A 15,410-nucleotide genomic window follows, 5' to 3' on the forward strand; every position below is an offset into this window, starting at 1 on the left:
TATCAGCAAGCAAATCAAACAACATATTAAGAAATCAATATATCAAATCACCCGACACGTATGAAAACAGAAGAACTGATTTTTTACTGTTGCGGAGATATCGCGGGAGTAGAATGGATGACGTATGCAAGGCTACGGTGTGCCTTAGGGGACAGAAGGGTTCGTTTTACCTTACTGTCACGTCAATGTTATTGTTGTTTTATTGCCATTGTAGAAATATTGTGCACGTCCCTTTCGACAAATGACAAAAAATCGTTTCATATCGATATTATGAATTCTGATATCGTTTGACACCAATATCGATATCGTGATAAAAATACGATATATTGCACAGCTCTACTGCAGAGTCTCCGGGCCAAAACCAGCAGGCTCAAGAACAGTTTCTTTCCCCAGGCGGTCAGGAGGCTCAACTACCTCCCTGTTCTGCCCCTCCTCCCCCCTCTGCCACAGATTCTGCTCACACCCCCCCCTGCCCCCCCTTCAGCATCTGACGTCATCCTCACAGTTCCCCCCCCCCCCCCCCCCCCAACACACACACACATATAATATATATATATATACACACATCTCATTGTTCATTAACACACTGAACTCAGGGACCGCACATCTCACTTTACCTCGCTCATTTGCACTATTCCACACTACCTCACCTTAACAGCTGCTAGTTTGTTTATTCTGCTTATTTCATGTTTACCTGCTATACCTCAAGTGCCCTTGTCTGTTTGGTTATTTGTACCAATTTGTGTGTGTGTGTGTGTATAGGAGTGTTTCATCTCATCTCATTATCTGTAGCCGCTTTATCCTGTTCTACAGGGTCGCAGGCGAGCTGGATCCTATCCCAGCTGACTACGGGCGAGAGGCGGGGTACACCCTGGACAAGTTGCCAGGTCATCACAGGGCTGACACATAGACACAGACAACCATTCACACTCACATTCACACCTACGCTCAATTTAGAGTCACCAGTTAACCTAACCTGCATGTCTTTGGACTGTGGGGGAAACCGGAGCACCCGGAGGAAACCCACGTGGACACGGGGAGAACATGCAAACTCCGCACAGAAAGGCCCTCGCCGGCCACGGGGCTCGAACCCGGACCTTCTTGCTGTGAGGCGACAGCACTAACTACTACACCATCGTGCTGCCTGTATGAGTGTTTAGTCTAGTTAATATCTAGAGTGTTTATACTGTTTATATTGTCTGAGTGTTTAGTCTTTCTTGTTGTTATCTAGTGTTTATACTGTTTATTTATTCTGTTTATATTGTTTGAGTGTTTAGTCTAGTTCATATCTAGTGTGTTTTATACTGTTCATATTGTCTGTTTGAGTGTTTAGTCTGTCTTGTTCTTATCTAGTGTTTATACTGTTTATTTATTCTGTTTATATTGTCTGTTTGAGTGTTTAGTCTGTCTAGTTCCTATCTAGAGTGTTTATACTGTTTATATTTTTTTTTCCAATTATTCTATTTTTATTTATTGCATTGCCTGTTTGCACTGTGGGTCAGAGACGACTGATATTTCATCTGTGCTGTATGTCGAGCATGTATAGCATACTTGACAATAAAGTTGACTTAAATGGTATGACTCCTACGAGCTGCTGCCCCCTGGTGGACGGTCATAGTAGAGCAGGCACACAAAACTGTCTAAACTGCTCACTGTTCACATACCTGCACCAGTGCACTGAGAGCACTTGAGGTTTCTTTAGTGTCCAGTCTCTTCTCGTTCTCATCCTCCACCCCTTTGTCCACCTTCTGCTCTTCGTTCTCTCCCTCCATCCTCCTGTCTTTCTCTGTCTCTGGCAGACAGCTCGAATCCACTTCCAGTTCCATGAGACAGTGTCGGTTTCTGGAGCTGTATTCTACCAGGTTTATCAGCAGACCCAGACCCTGCGCGCGCAGGCACGCGCACACACACACATGCACAAATCACTCTGAGAAGCCTCGTTTAACTAGACACGTGCACCAGTGTTTTTATTACTGTACTGTGCTGAAAAACAGTGATTTAATGCTGGTGTTATAAAGACGTACGAGCACACGGATGTCAAATCTCTGCTCCTGCGGGAGGAACTGAGGCACTTTAAGCACACAGTTCAACACAGTCACGATCAGCTCATCCTGCTCACCCGTCTTAGTGCTGCCCCATTCTGTCGGGGGGGGGGGAGAGAGAGAGAGAGAACACAACAATTTTTGTTCATGTTGTACTTCAAAAGGCATTCTTCAGACTCTTCAGTACTGTAATGGTGAGACACACTAATACGGTAACAGGGATGGGTTTATGATAAATGGCTCAGCGCCACGACTCCTCCGTCTATACTAATGGCTCAGCGCCACGACTCCTCCGTCTATACTAATGGCTCAGCGCCACGACTCCTCCATCTATACTAATGGCTCAGCGCCACGACTCCTCCTTCTATACTAATGGCTCAGAGCCACGACTCCTCCTTCTATACTAATGGCTCAGCACCATGACTCCTCCGTCTATACTAATGGCTCAGCGCCACGACTCCTCCGTCTATACTAATGGCTCAGAGCCACGACTCCTCCGTCTATACTAATGGCTCAGCGCCACGACTCCTCCTTCTATACTAATGGCTCAGCGCCACGACTCCTCCGTCTATACTAATGGCTCAGCGCCACGACTCCTCCGTCTATACTAATGGCTCAGCGCCACGACTCCTCCGTCTATACTAATGGCTCAGAGCCACGACTCCTCCGTCTATACTAATGGCTCAGCGCCACGACTCCTCCTTCTATACTAATGGCTCAGCGCCACGACTCCTCCGTCTATACTAATGGCTCAGCGCCACGACTCCTCCGTCTATACTAATGGCTCAGCGCCACGACTCCTCCGTCTATACTAATGGCTCAGCGCCACGACTCCTCCGTCTATACTAATGGCTCAGAGCCACGACTCCTCCGTCTATACTAATGGCTCAGAGCCACGACTCCTCCTTCTATACTAATGGCTCAGCGCCACGACTCCTCCTTCTATACTAATGGCTCAGCGCCACGACTCCTCCTTCTATACTAATGGCTCAGCGCCACGACTCCTCCGTCTATACTAATGGCTCAGCGCCACGACTCCTCCTTCTATACTAATGGCTCAGCGCCACGACTCCTCCGTCTATACTAATGGCTCAGCGCCACGACTCCTCCGTCTATACTAATGGCTCAGCGCCACGACTCCTCCGTCTATACTAATGGCTCAGAGCCACGACTCCTCCGTCTATACTAATGGCTCAGCGCCACGACTCCTCCTTCTATACTAATGGCTCAGCGCCACGACTCCTCCGTCTATACTAATGGCTCAGCGCCACGACTCCTCCGTCTATACTAATGGCTCAGCGCCACGACTCCTCCGTCTATACTAATGGCTCAGCGCCACGACTCCTCCGTCTATACTAATGGCTCAGAGCCACGACTCCTCCGTCTATACTAATTGCTCAGCGCCACGACTCCTCCGTCTATACTAATGGCTCAGCGCCACGACTCCGTCTATACTAATGGCTCAGCGCCACGACTCCTCCGTCTATACTAATGGCTCAGAGCCACGACTCCTCCGTCTATACTAATGGCTCAGCACCACGACTCCTCCGTCTATACTAATGGCTCAGAGCCACGACTCCTCCTTCTATACTAATGGCTCAGCGCCATGACTCCTCCTTCTATACTAATGGCTCAGTGCCACGACTCCTCCATCTATACTAATGGCTCAGAGCCACGACTCCTCCATCTATACTAATGGCTCAGCACCACGACTCCTCCGTCTATACTAATGGCTCAGCACCACGACTCCTCCTTCTATACTAATGGCTCAGTGCCACGACTCCTCCATCTATACTAATGGCTCAGAGCCACGACTCCTCCATCTATACTAATGGCTCAGCACCACGACTCCTCCGTCTATACTAATGGCTCAGAGCCACGACTCCTCCGTCTATACTAATGGCTCAGCACCACGACTCCTCCGTCTATACTAATGGCTCAGAGCCACGACTCCTCCTTCTATACTAATGGCTCAGTGCCACGACTCCTCCGTCTATACTAATGGCTCAGTGCCACGACTCCTCCATCTATACTAATGGCTCAGAGCCACGACTCCTCCATCTATACTAATGGCTCAGCGCCACGACTCCTCCGTCTATACTAATGGCTCAGAGCCACGACTCCTCCGTCTATACTAATGGCTCAGCGCCACGACTCCTCCGTCTATACTAATGGCTCAGAGCCACGACTCCTCCTTCTATACTAATGGCTCAGCGCCATGACTCCTCCTTCTATACTAATGGCTCAGTGCCATGACTCCTCCGTCTATACTAATGGCTCAGAGCCACGACTCCTCCATCTATACTAATGGCTCAGAGCCACGACTCCTCCGTCTATACTAATGGCTCAGAGCCACGACTCCTCCTTCTATACTAATGGCTCAGCGCCACGACTCCTCCGTCTATACTAATGGCTCAGTGCCACGACTCCTCCGTCTATACTAATGGCTCAGTGCCACGACTCCTCCGTCTATACTAATGGCTCAGTGCCATGACTCCTATTGTAATGAATCAGTTCCATGACTCCTTGATACTAATGACTCTGTGTCATGATTCTTATTGTAATGAATCAGTACAGTGGCTTGTTTATACAAATGACTTAGTGTTGTGATTCTTACTGAAATGAATCAGTGCTTGGACTCTTAGTTTAATGAGTTTCATACAAATAAGACAGGAAGAGACAGAGTGTAAAACAGTGTCTGTGTATGGTGTGTGCGTTAGTTACCATTATCATGTGTGAGGTTCAGCATCACGCCCAGCACTGCCCTCATACAGTCCTCGACTGCTTTTCCCACATTGCTATGGTTACTCTGAGTGGAGTCAGCACCGGAGTTGATGACATTACGGCAGTAGAGCTGAATCATGGACTCGCAATGCCTCAGGGCCCTACACACACACACACACACACACACACACACACACACACACACAGTATTACATTATAAAGACATATGTTACGAATTGTAAACACAAACTACAAAGTTCAAACTGCTACACAATAACAGTCTCTCTCTCTCTCTCTCTCTCTCTCTCTCTCTCTCTCTCTCACACACACACACACCTGGCTGAAGAGATGATAAGTTGAGAGTCTTTGTAGGCGATCAGGTAGGACTGATTCTCTGGATTATGAACCGTTACCTGGTGAATATGAATACACACACACACACACACACACACACACACACACACACACACACACACGTTGGCCACTGAGCGTCCTAACAGTTACCCATTACTTTGTAGATATGTATAATTAAAATCAAGTTTATCTTTTTGTTTCACACCAACCAGTATGATTCCACATGGTAACACATTTCCTTATGAAAACAGGGTGTTAGGATGGTCATGTCCCAAGAGGAATGATTTATTCCCACAACAGCCAAAAGCTGCTGCCCACTGAATCGAAACACATGATGGTATGGTATCGAAACACATAATATTTTTCAACAGGTTGTTGAAAGCTCTTGGAGGATTTCTCTTTCTCGGTGTTATAAATCAGTGCTGTAACAAGACCCCCAAGAAATCAGAGCCAGGAGTCCAACGAATCAGAGTCGTGACACCAAGGAATCAGAATAGGGGAAAAAAATAGTTTTCAGACACAGTAAAATAAAATTAATGTACTCACACTCTCGAGAACTCGTAAACAGCGCTCTGCCCCCCATAACGAAGCCACCAGGTTCTCATCATCATCATCTGTATCTAGGTTTTCCACACACTCTTTGACTGAGACAGACACATGCAGGGAAATAATATAGAGTACCATATAAATGTTAGTTGTGATCTAACAATAGAGTTGTAAGGCTACAACAAAATAAATAATGATATATATATACACAAACATACACACACACCTTTATCTATGATGTGGTCCAGTCCTCCCAGTAACCGGAGCTCTTCTTTAAACCAGTCTCCTGCTCTCTTCGACGTCAGTGAGAGAAGAGTCTCCATCGCCAGATGACCCGTCTGAAAATGTTTTTTTTAAAAAATCATGATCACGACTCTTTATTCTCTGAATAAATCAATAAAGAATCAGTGCCAGGACTCTAACAAACACTCTAACAAATCAATTCTGTACCTTTACTCTGGGACTCCACTTTGTATTCTCCAAATGAATCAGTGCTGTGCAGTGACTCTATTCTCCAAACGAACCAGTGCTGTGCAGTGACTCGCTATTCTCCAAACGAATCAGTGCTGTGCAGTGACTCACTATTCTCCAAAATTAATCAGTGCTGTGCAGTGACTCACTATTCTCCAAACGAATCAGTGTTGTGGCAGTGACTCGCTATTCTCCAAATGAATCAGTGCTGTGCAGTGACTTGCTATTCTCCAAACGAACCAGTGCTGTGCAGTGACTCGCTATTCTCCAAACGAATCAGTGCTGTGCAGTGACTCGCTATTCTCCAAACGAATCAGTGCTGTGCAGTGACTCACTATTCTCCAAATTAATCAGTGCTGTGCAGTGACTCACTATTCTCCAAACGAATCAGTGTTGTGGCAGTGAATCGCTATTCTCCAAATGAATCAGTGCTGTGCAGTGACTCACTATTCTCCAAACAAATCAGTGCTGTGCAGTGACTCTATTCTCCAAACGAATCAGTGTTGTGGCAGTGACTCACTATTCTCCAAACAAATCAGTGCTGTGCAGTGACTCACTATTCTCCAAAAGAATCAGTGCTGTGCAGTGACTCGCTACTCTCCAAACGAACCAGTGCTGTGCAGTGACTCGCTATTCTCCAAACGAACCAGTGCTGTGCAGTGACTCGCTATTCTCCAAACGAACCAGTGCTGTGCAGTGACTCGCTATTCTCCAAACGAATCAGTGCTGTGCAGTGACTCACTATTCTCCAAAATTAATCAGTGCTGTGCAGTGACTCACTATTCTCCAAACGAATCAGTGTTGTGGCAGTGACTCGCTATTCTCCAAATGAATCAGTGCTGTGCAGTGACTTGCTATTCTCCAAACGAACCAGTGCTGTGCAGTGACTCGCTATTCTCCAAACGAATCAGTGCTGTGCAGTGACTCGCTATTCTCCAAACGAATCAGTGCTGTGCAGTGACTCACTATTCTCCAAATTAATCAGTGCTGTGCAGTGACTCGCTATTCTCCAAACGAATCAGTGTTGTGGCAGTGAATCGCTATTCTCCAAATGAATCAGTGCTGTGCAGTGACTCACTATTCTCCAAACAAATCAGTGCTGTGCAGTGACTCTATTCTCCAAACGAATCAGTGTTGTGGCAGTGACTCACTATTCTCCAAACAAATCAGTGCTGTGCAGTGACTCACTATTCTCCAAAAGAATCAGTGCTGTGCAGTGACTCACTACTCTCCAAACGAATCAGTGCTGTGCAGTGACTCGCTACTCTCCAAACGAATCAGTGCTGTGCAGTGACTCTCTATTAGTTAGACTCACAGTGATGTTGTCGAGGTCCAGGTGTTTATTGTGTACAGTTTCACACAGTTTCTGTATTTTCTCCTTCACTTTGCTTTGATGATCCTCAGACTCGTCCTGTTCCAGCTCCAGCAGACGGATCATCAGCTCCAGACAGGCACGGTCCAGGTCCATGTTGAGCCGGTCCCGACTGAGAATGTAGAGCAGAGCTGCCGTACACAATGCCAGGTTCTGTCCACACACACACACACAGTTGTTATTATTATTGCTACAATTATCCAATGATGATAATCGTACCTATGAAATAGTTACCGGATGTTGTGGTGCGTCGCTCAGCATGTTAAACACCTGAGCCACTTTCCCTCGTGCTCTCAAGTGCATTCGGAAACTCGGCATGGCACAGCGTGTGGCTAAACTGATTATACTGCACACAAACATACACAGTGTAAACGTAAACACTCAGACAAACACACACAAAACATTTAGACATCAGAAAGGAAAAAAACAAAACAAAAAACAGTTTGTCACCGAGTGTGTGTGTGTGTACCTAAGGCAGCGTGTGTGTAGAGGCTGTGTGCTCTTGAGTCCTGTCTCCAGGTACTCAAAGTCATCAGTAAATTCTTGATTCTCTCCGAATTCCACCACGTCGTTAAAGTGCTTCACATGCTGGACAACTGTGTACAGCTACACACGCACACCATAATTACATTCTTTAATTACACAGCGTACTAGTTATTTCATTATACTTGCTATAATCACACTACACTCACTGCAGTTGCATTAAAGTATACTTTCTGCAATTACACTCTATTCGCTGCAGTCGTACTATACATGCTACAAATGACACTACACTCACGACTGTTCATCTATACTCATTACAAACTGTGCCATCCTCTTTATATAGTCACACACATACTGCAACTGCACTAAACTCACTACAAATCGTATAATTCTTGCGATAACTGCACTGCACTGGCTGGTGTTTGTGCTCTTATAGTATAATCCAGTGTTCTGTTTATTCCTACTGAAAAGCTGTTTCTAAATGTTTCCCGTCATGCACTGCTCACCTCCTTTTGTTCTGTAGTGGTAGTGTGTGGGTGGGGCTCAGTAGGCGGGGTTACTGATTTTGTGACTTTAGGGGGAGGTGGGGGGGCTTTAAACACGTTGTCGTCTTTGAGAGCGTCCACGTCTTTGTTTACGCTTGACGGACTCGGCTTCTAGGGGAAATAAACACACACACACAAAATACTTATATATTAGAAAAATGTCATCCTGATGCTTTGGCAGTACTGTAACTGCTGGAAAGTTCAAGCTCAGTGAATAGAATGAAATGGCAAAGGGGTCAAAGGTCAGGACGTACAGGTGCGCTGTCACTGTGTGAGGTGGGAGGAGTTTCCTCAGGTTCAGGCTGATTCCAGTGACGAGCGTTATACACCGCTTTAGTAGGAGTCTGAAACACACACACACACACACATCAAATAATATCACAAAAGACAAGCAAATTTGGTGGGTGGGTGGGTGGTGGGGGGGCACCAAACTTCGGGGTCAGAGGTTTTCCGTACCTTTTTGAAGATCTTGCGGCTGATCATTTTGTCGGGGTGTTTTCCTGCTCGCTCTCTCTGTGTGTCTGAGCCGACTGAGCTCGACTCATCCTGCCACTCCTGAGGATCTGAAACACACACCCTCTAAATTCTGTCTGCTTTCACAACCCATAATCCAAAAAAATCCAGCATGTCAGTGTGCCTCAGTCTCCTCTCCTGATCTGTCCTGAGTGCAGTGTGAAGTGTTCATCATCGGCCTCTTTTCCCCTCACAGACACACTGGAGATTTACAGGTTTATTGAAAACACTTCAGATTAAAGCGTGAGACGTTCACACTGAAACATACTGACGCAATATTGGGGAAGCTGAACTCCAGCCAGTGTTGCCAGATACTGCTGACGGTTTCCAGCCCAAAATATGTTCAAAAACCACCCAAAATGTAAAATGTACTTGATGCCTATCTTGTAAAGAAAAAATATGCAGCTAAAGACCAGTATACTATTTGTAAATCGAACAACAATGCAAACAACTTCTAAATGGCAACATGAGCCCGTCAGTTCTGGAGGTGAAAAATCTGCTGTCTAGTACTCGGCTCCGTATGGTTGAGGCCCTGTTTACATTATTTCGAATCAGCGGATCATCAGATTAACGTTTTTAAAACGATTCGCGTACACACAGCAACGCCAATACACGATTCGCGTGCACACAGCAACGCCAATACACGGATACGCTAATCACATGACTAATTCGACAGCACGTCACATGATCCCAGTGCATATCGGGCATGCGCAAGTCACTCACCACTTGCAAGTGGAAGGATGGCAAGCGAACACCTTCTCCAGCAGATAAACACACCTGGCTGTGATGTTCATGTTCTCACTGAGTTTAAGCGCCTGAAGGAGGTTGAAATGTGTAAATAAACCTCAGTGCGGCTCAGCGCTTCCTCCTGCGCTCCAAATCACTCCGCCCTGAACAGCAAGTGCCCTCTGGAGGGTGCGCACTCCGGCCCTGCGTAGCTCACAGAGCGCGCGAGTGAAGCGCACGAGCAGTGATTCGGGACTGAACCGCTGTGTGTGAGATCCCAACGCCAGCGAATCAGGAAGGTGGACGTCACAGTGACGTTGTCCAATGACGATGTCAGCTAGAGCTCAGCACAGCGTATCCGCGTATTCTCAATGTTTACACAGCACCGGACCAGACATGAACTGGATTGAATACGTGGGCTCTGGCGGATTCCCGGTTCCCAGCGTTTTAATGTGAACGGACAGTGCATCCATGAAGAAAACGAGACAGATACGGTCTAATGTAAACTTGGCCTGAATCAGATTATAACTTTGCAGTCATCTGCTGTGTTCTGAATCCTACATGCACCAGTAGGTGGCGCACACGCATAATATTATGTAGGCTATGATGCATATCTAACATCAGCATTGCTGAGGTTATTTATTTTTTATTTGTCTTTTATTTATTTATATTTTTATTTCCTCATCTCATCTCATTATCTGTAGCCGCTTTATCCTGTTCTACAGGGTCGCAGGCGAGCTGGAGCCTATCCCAGCTGACTACGGGCGAAAGGCGGGGTACACCCTGGACAAGTCGCCAGGTCATCACAGGGCTGACACATAGACACAGACAACCATTCACACTCACATTCACACCTACGGTCAATTTAGAGTCACCAGTTAACCTAACCTGCATGTCTTTGGACTGTGGGGGAAACCGGAGCACCCGGAGGAAACCCATGCGGACACGGGGAGATAGGGTATTAGGCAGAAAAAGAAATTTACCAGTCAAAAATAATATTTTATATAATCCTGATAAGCTCCGCAGGTGCGAAGACGAGCGCCGCAGGCGCGAAGTCCCTCTAGGGGGGTCTGGGGGCATGCCCCCCCAGAAAATTTTTGAAATTTAGACTTCATTTCCTGCATTCTAGGACATTTTCAGGGTGAAATGGCGTGTAATTTTTGATCAGAAATATTGCATATTTTTACTTTGTATTTTTTTCAGTTTCACTCCTGAATGTATCAGATGTATGTATGGTGTTTGATTTGGTAACAAAAGTGAAAAGAAAATAAACAACAATGAATTGTATATAATCTTTTGATCTAGTTACAGTATTTAATAAAAAAAAAACAACAACAGTATTCTATTTTACCATACCCCAATGAAACCCCCTTGTTAATCAATGTATCACACATACCTTTTCTGTCTTTTTGTGGAAAAACGAATCAGTTTTTGTCACATTCAATTTGGGGCGTTTGTTGGGATTCATCTTGATCCAGAAGAGTGAGTCAGCAAAAAAAAATGCGGTTCTCCCGCCAAGAAAGAGGAAACTACAACGCAGGGTGTTTGGCAATTTTCGACCAATCAGAATTCGCGATTTATTCAGTCCGCATGTTACAAGATTCAGTGCGGGCCAAAATGGCGGAAACGATGAAATATTCTGATTTTTCATTTCAAGTTTTCAGTATTTTTCGTATTAAACTGTGTTTCTTACGATTTGTAAATGATGGCGGAACCACACACGGACTGGCCATCGGGAGTAGCGGGAGTTTTCCCGGTGGGCCGGTGGTTCAGTGTGGGCCAGCGGAGAAAAAAAAAAAAAAAAAAAAAAAAACAGTTGCGCGCTGGCCTTTAATATGATAAGCAATGTTAACAGTTTCTTTAACAAACTGTTAACATTGCTTATCATATTAAAGGCCAGCGCGCAACTGTAATAAGCAATGTTAACAGTTTGTTAAAGAAACTGTTAACATTGCTTATCATATTAAAGGCCAGCGCGCAACTGTAATAAGCAATGTTAACAGTTTGTTAAAGAAACTGTTAACATTGCTTATCATATTAAAGGCCAGCGCGCAACTGTTTTTTTTTTTTTTTTTCTCCGCCGGCCCACGCTGAACCACCAGCCCACCGGGAAAACTCCCGCTACTCCCGATGGCCAGTCCGTGTGTGGGCGGAACATAACTGGATTTATCGGATGACATGTGGGAGTATTCATGTGCGAAAATTTTTGGCATTATCGTCCGTTTCAGTATCCGTCTGTGTGTATACTTGCCCGTTGAAATCGGCAATTGCCCGTCAAATTTACGGGTGGACGGGTCTCTGCCTAATACCTTACGGGGAGAACATGCAAACTCCGCACAGAAAGGCCCTCGCCGGCCACGGGGCTCGAACCCGGACCTTCTTGCTGTGAGGCGACAGCGCTAACCACTACACCACCGTGCTGCTTTATTTATCCTGTTTGTTTTATTAATTTTACAGGCCTAGTTATTCTGCTTAATTTATTTTTGTCTACATCCATGTATTTTCTTCATCTGTTATCCTGATTTTTGTGGATTTGTTAGATTGTACCTGTTTTATATACTTCAATTAAAAAAAAAAAAAAGTTAGGCTACGATGCATGGCTGAATGTAACATGAGAAGAGAAAATGGAGAATGGATTGCGTCATTCTTAGTGCATTCTAGGGGTGTGCAAAAATATCGATACGGCGATATATCGCGATACTTTGTCTTCTGATTCAATATCGAGTCTCAAAATTTGAATATCGATATTTTTTCAAATAATAAATCATGTTTCAGACGGGTTGTAAATCCAGTACGACTTCCACACCTCCGCTCCGCGAGGTGTCGCTGTGCCGCTCCCTCACTGCAAGGCACTCTTCGTCTTCTCTTTTTTCCCCCGGTGGTTGCAGTGAGGAAAAAAAAGCAAGCAAGCATGGCTGTTAACGTAAACCTAGAGACGCCGCCGAACTTTAAGGCAGATGTTTGGAGGCACTTTGGATTCCAAAGGAAAGGAGAAAAAAAAACAGTGAGCCAGTGTTCTGTAAAGTTATCCTACCTCTTGGATTTGTCCTACCAAGCCTACTGCGCATGCGCGAAATCCAGGAGGGTGGGAAAATTTAACAGTAGTTTTGTCCTACCGATCAGCTGGGCTGATAGAAAATCGGTGAGTATTTCACGCATTTGCCGATTTTTATGTTTTGTGCGTATTGGTCGAGTCTTTGGCCGAGTCAAATAATTTGTAATGCCTTGTTTTGAATAATAAACCGGTCTGTATGAGAACTTGCTAATTCATGTGTTCTGCGCATGCGCAGTAGGCTTCGCGCATGCGCGGTAGGAGACTAAGATGCCCACTGCACTTTTCAATGTGTTTCAGACAGTGTGTTGTTCCTGCAAAATAAGCACAAGTTAAATGTTCTCCGGTACATGTTCTCAAGTTTACAAAGAACAAATTGATATTAGTGTTAGCACTGAAATGTATGTGCAGTCTGCAGTGCAAGTTTTAAGTTTTCATAAAACAATTTGATTCTGCTTGTTAAGCAGCACTGACGTGTCCATGCTTACAGAAAAGTTGAGAATACTAGCACAGAAATGGGAATTTTCTGTATGTTGTAGTGAAGCAACTCTTGGTTTTGCCAGCAGTGGAATAGAGACAAATACATGTCTGGCAAGAGTGTGTAGTTATGTATGTGAAATGTAATTTTACAGTGGTCAATAAATTCTGATTTTCTTCAGGGACACATCGTGATGTGGTTGAAATTTCTTGCAATATATCGATTATCGCAGAATCGCTGTACCGTGATATTATCGTTATCGTGGGCAAAATATCGCCATAGTATTATATCGTGAGGTATCTGGTGATACCCAGCCCTAGTGCATTCCCACTCCTTTCTGTACTTTTTTTTGTATTTTGCCCACTTTGGCATCTTGACTAGCCGTCATTCACTAACTGCACTCTGTGTCGTGTGATGCCCGCGATCTCTGATTGGGTCACAGAAGAGTTTAATATGGATTGGATTGGATGTAGACGAGTGGACGCAGATAGTACATAGAATGTGCTGCATCAAAGTCCTTCTAAGGTTATATAAGTGTCTCTGGCTGCATTCTCACACAGAACGGTGGTGATAAACATCTGATAAAAACCTGCCGAGCTAACATCAAACCCGCCCAATTTTTCTCAACCAGCCCAAGCCATTTTTTTCCCGCAAAGTAGAATTCAAAACCGCCCAATCTGGCAACACTGACTCCAGCTCCAGTTGCCACCTGATGATGATGTTATGATGGGCGGGACAGCAGCCAACCAATCAGCAGCTTCATTAGTGTCATAACACACTAATATATTAAATGCACTATGTGCCTGACAAATACACACTATACTGGCTACAAATCCTGCCACACTTACTAAAAATTAAACTATACTCAATTAGAAAAAAAAATGCACCATTTTTGCTACAGGTTGTGCTACACTCACTACAAATCACACTATACTCACTAAAAATGCACAATACTTCGTATAAATTGCGCTTTACTCACCACAATTGCACCACACTGTCCACAAGTCGCTCTACACTTGATATGAATCTCACTACTTTACTCTCCAATCACATCATACTCAGTATAAATTGCACTATGCAAACTTAAAAATATATATATATGACCCCGGTTACGGACCTCTGGCGACTCGCTCGTTCACAACAACAAACATAGTAGCATTTTTTGTCAACGTTTATCTTTTTTTATAAAAGATTTATTTATAAGATTATCAAAAAGCTTATACATTTTTGCCAGCATTTCTCAGGAGAATAGAGATCTTGCATGTGACGTCACAGCCGATCCAGATTGTGACAGACGCCATCTTGTCGGTCAAACGCCATATTTCCGCCTTCTACTTCTGCTTCTACCTTTTCTTCTGGAAAACCCTACTATATACAATTCTACTACAACGGCTGCGGCTACAAGCTCTCCCTACCTGTGCACGGTTTTTATGTTTTTTGTGTGTATTTTTGCGTGTTGTTCGTCTGTACCGGACGTCAATATCCGCTACAACCGTATGGACTTACTGGACATTGGTTTCCAGCAGAAAATGACAGTTTGTAGCGATTTCCATCGCATGCACAACATTCCGGACAAGATAGCGAGACCAGCGGGGTCTCCGTGGATTGTTATCGGGTCTGGCAGGCGAAGGAGGCGGCGTCAGGAGCGGAAGCAAAAGCGAGGCTGCAGGCAGAGCCGGCCTGTTGACTAAGCTCAGAAAACAGCCACTCAAATCTCCACTGCCAAGCCTCTACCTCTCCAACGCCAGATCCATGGTAAACAAGACGGACGATTTGGAATTACAGCTGGAATTACCTTATTCTATAATCGGCTGGTCAGTGCTATACTAGATACTACTGATATCAGTACTAGTAATACTTAAGTGACTTACCCGTCCAATGAGGATTGTTATTTTCTTGTTTACAAGATGCCACATCTGAGTCACTGACAAATCCTGAATTTCTGTAAAGATAACTGTCCGGAGATTTATAAGCACGCAGTGCTTCACCACTGAACAGCGAGGGAAAGTTAATGAGGTAATTATACATGTCTGGGTATTCCACCTCTGGCAGTTCAATATCCACTGACACGGTCGTGAAAACTACGTCCGGTAATCGATAAGGG

General features: G+C 44.9%; 1 protein-coding gene across 2 annotated transcripts in view; it reads right to left on the reverse strand.

Moving 5' to 3' along the window:
- Window positions 1–15,410, reverse strand: part of wapla (WAPL cohesin release factor a) — a 44,558-nt gene that overhangs the window by 16,282 nt on the left and 12,866 nt on the right. For both annotated transcript variants that reach the window (XM_060933286.1, XM_060933288.1), the window contains 12 exons: window positions 8,994–9,100; window positions 8,792–8,881; window positions 8,499–8,648; window positions 7,979–8,115; window positions 7,744–7,855; window positions 7,453–7,662; window positions 5,893–6,004; window positions 5,667–5,764; window positions 5,103–5,179; window positions 4,767–4,927; window positions 2,025–2,140; window positions 1,665–1,883 (listed from right to left, as the gene is read on the reverse strand). In XM_060933286.1, the coding sequence (XP_060789269.1) occupies window positions 1,665–1,883; window positions 2,025–2,140; window positions 4,767–4,927; window positions 5,103–5,179; window positions 5,667–5,764; window positions 5,893–6,004; window positions 7,453–7,662; window positions 7,744–7,855; window positions 7,979–8,115; window positions 8,499–8,648; window positions 8,792–8,881; window positions 8,994–9,100 (1,589 nt within the window). The remainder of the gene's footprint in view (window positions 1–1,664; window positions 1,884–2,024; window positions 2,141–4,766; window positions 4,928–5,102; window positions 5,180–5,666; window positions 5,765–5,892; window positions 6,005–7,452; window positions 7,663–7,743; window positions 7,856–7,978; window positions 8,116–8,498; window positions 8,649–8,791; window positions 8,882–8,993; window positions 9,101–15,410) is intronic.

Source organism: Neoarius graeffei, chromosome 11 (genome assembly GCF_027579695.1).
Source record: "Neoarius graeffei isolate fNeoGra1 chromosome 11, fNeoGra1.pri, whole genome shotgun sequence".
Classification (NCBI taxonomy): Eukaryota; Metazoa; Chordata; class Actinopteri; order Siluriformes; family Ariidae; genus Neoarius; species Neoarius graeffei.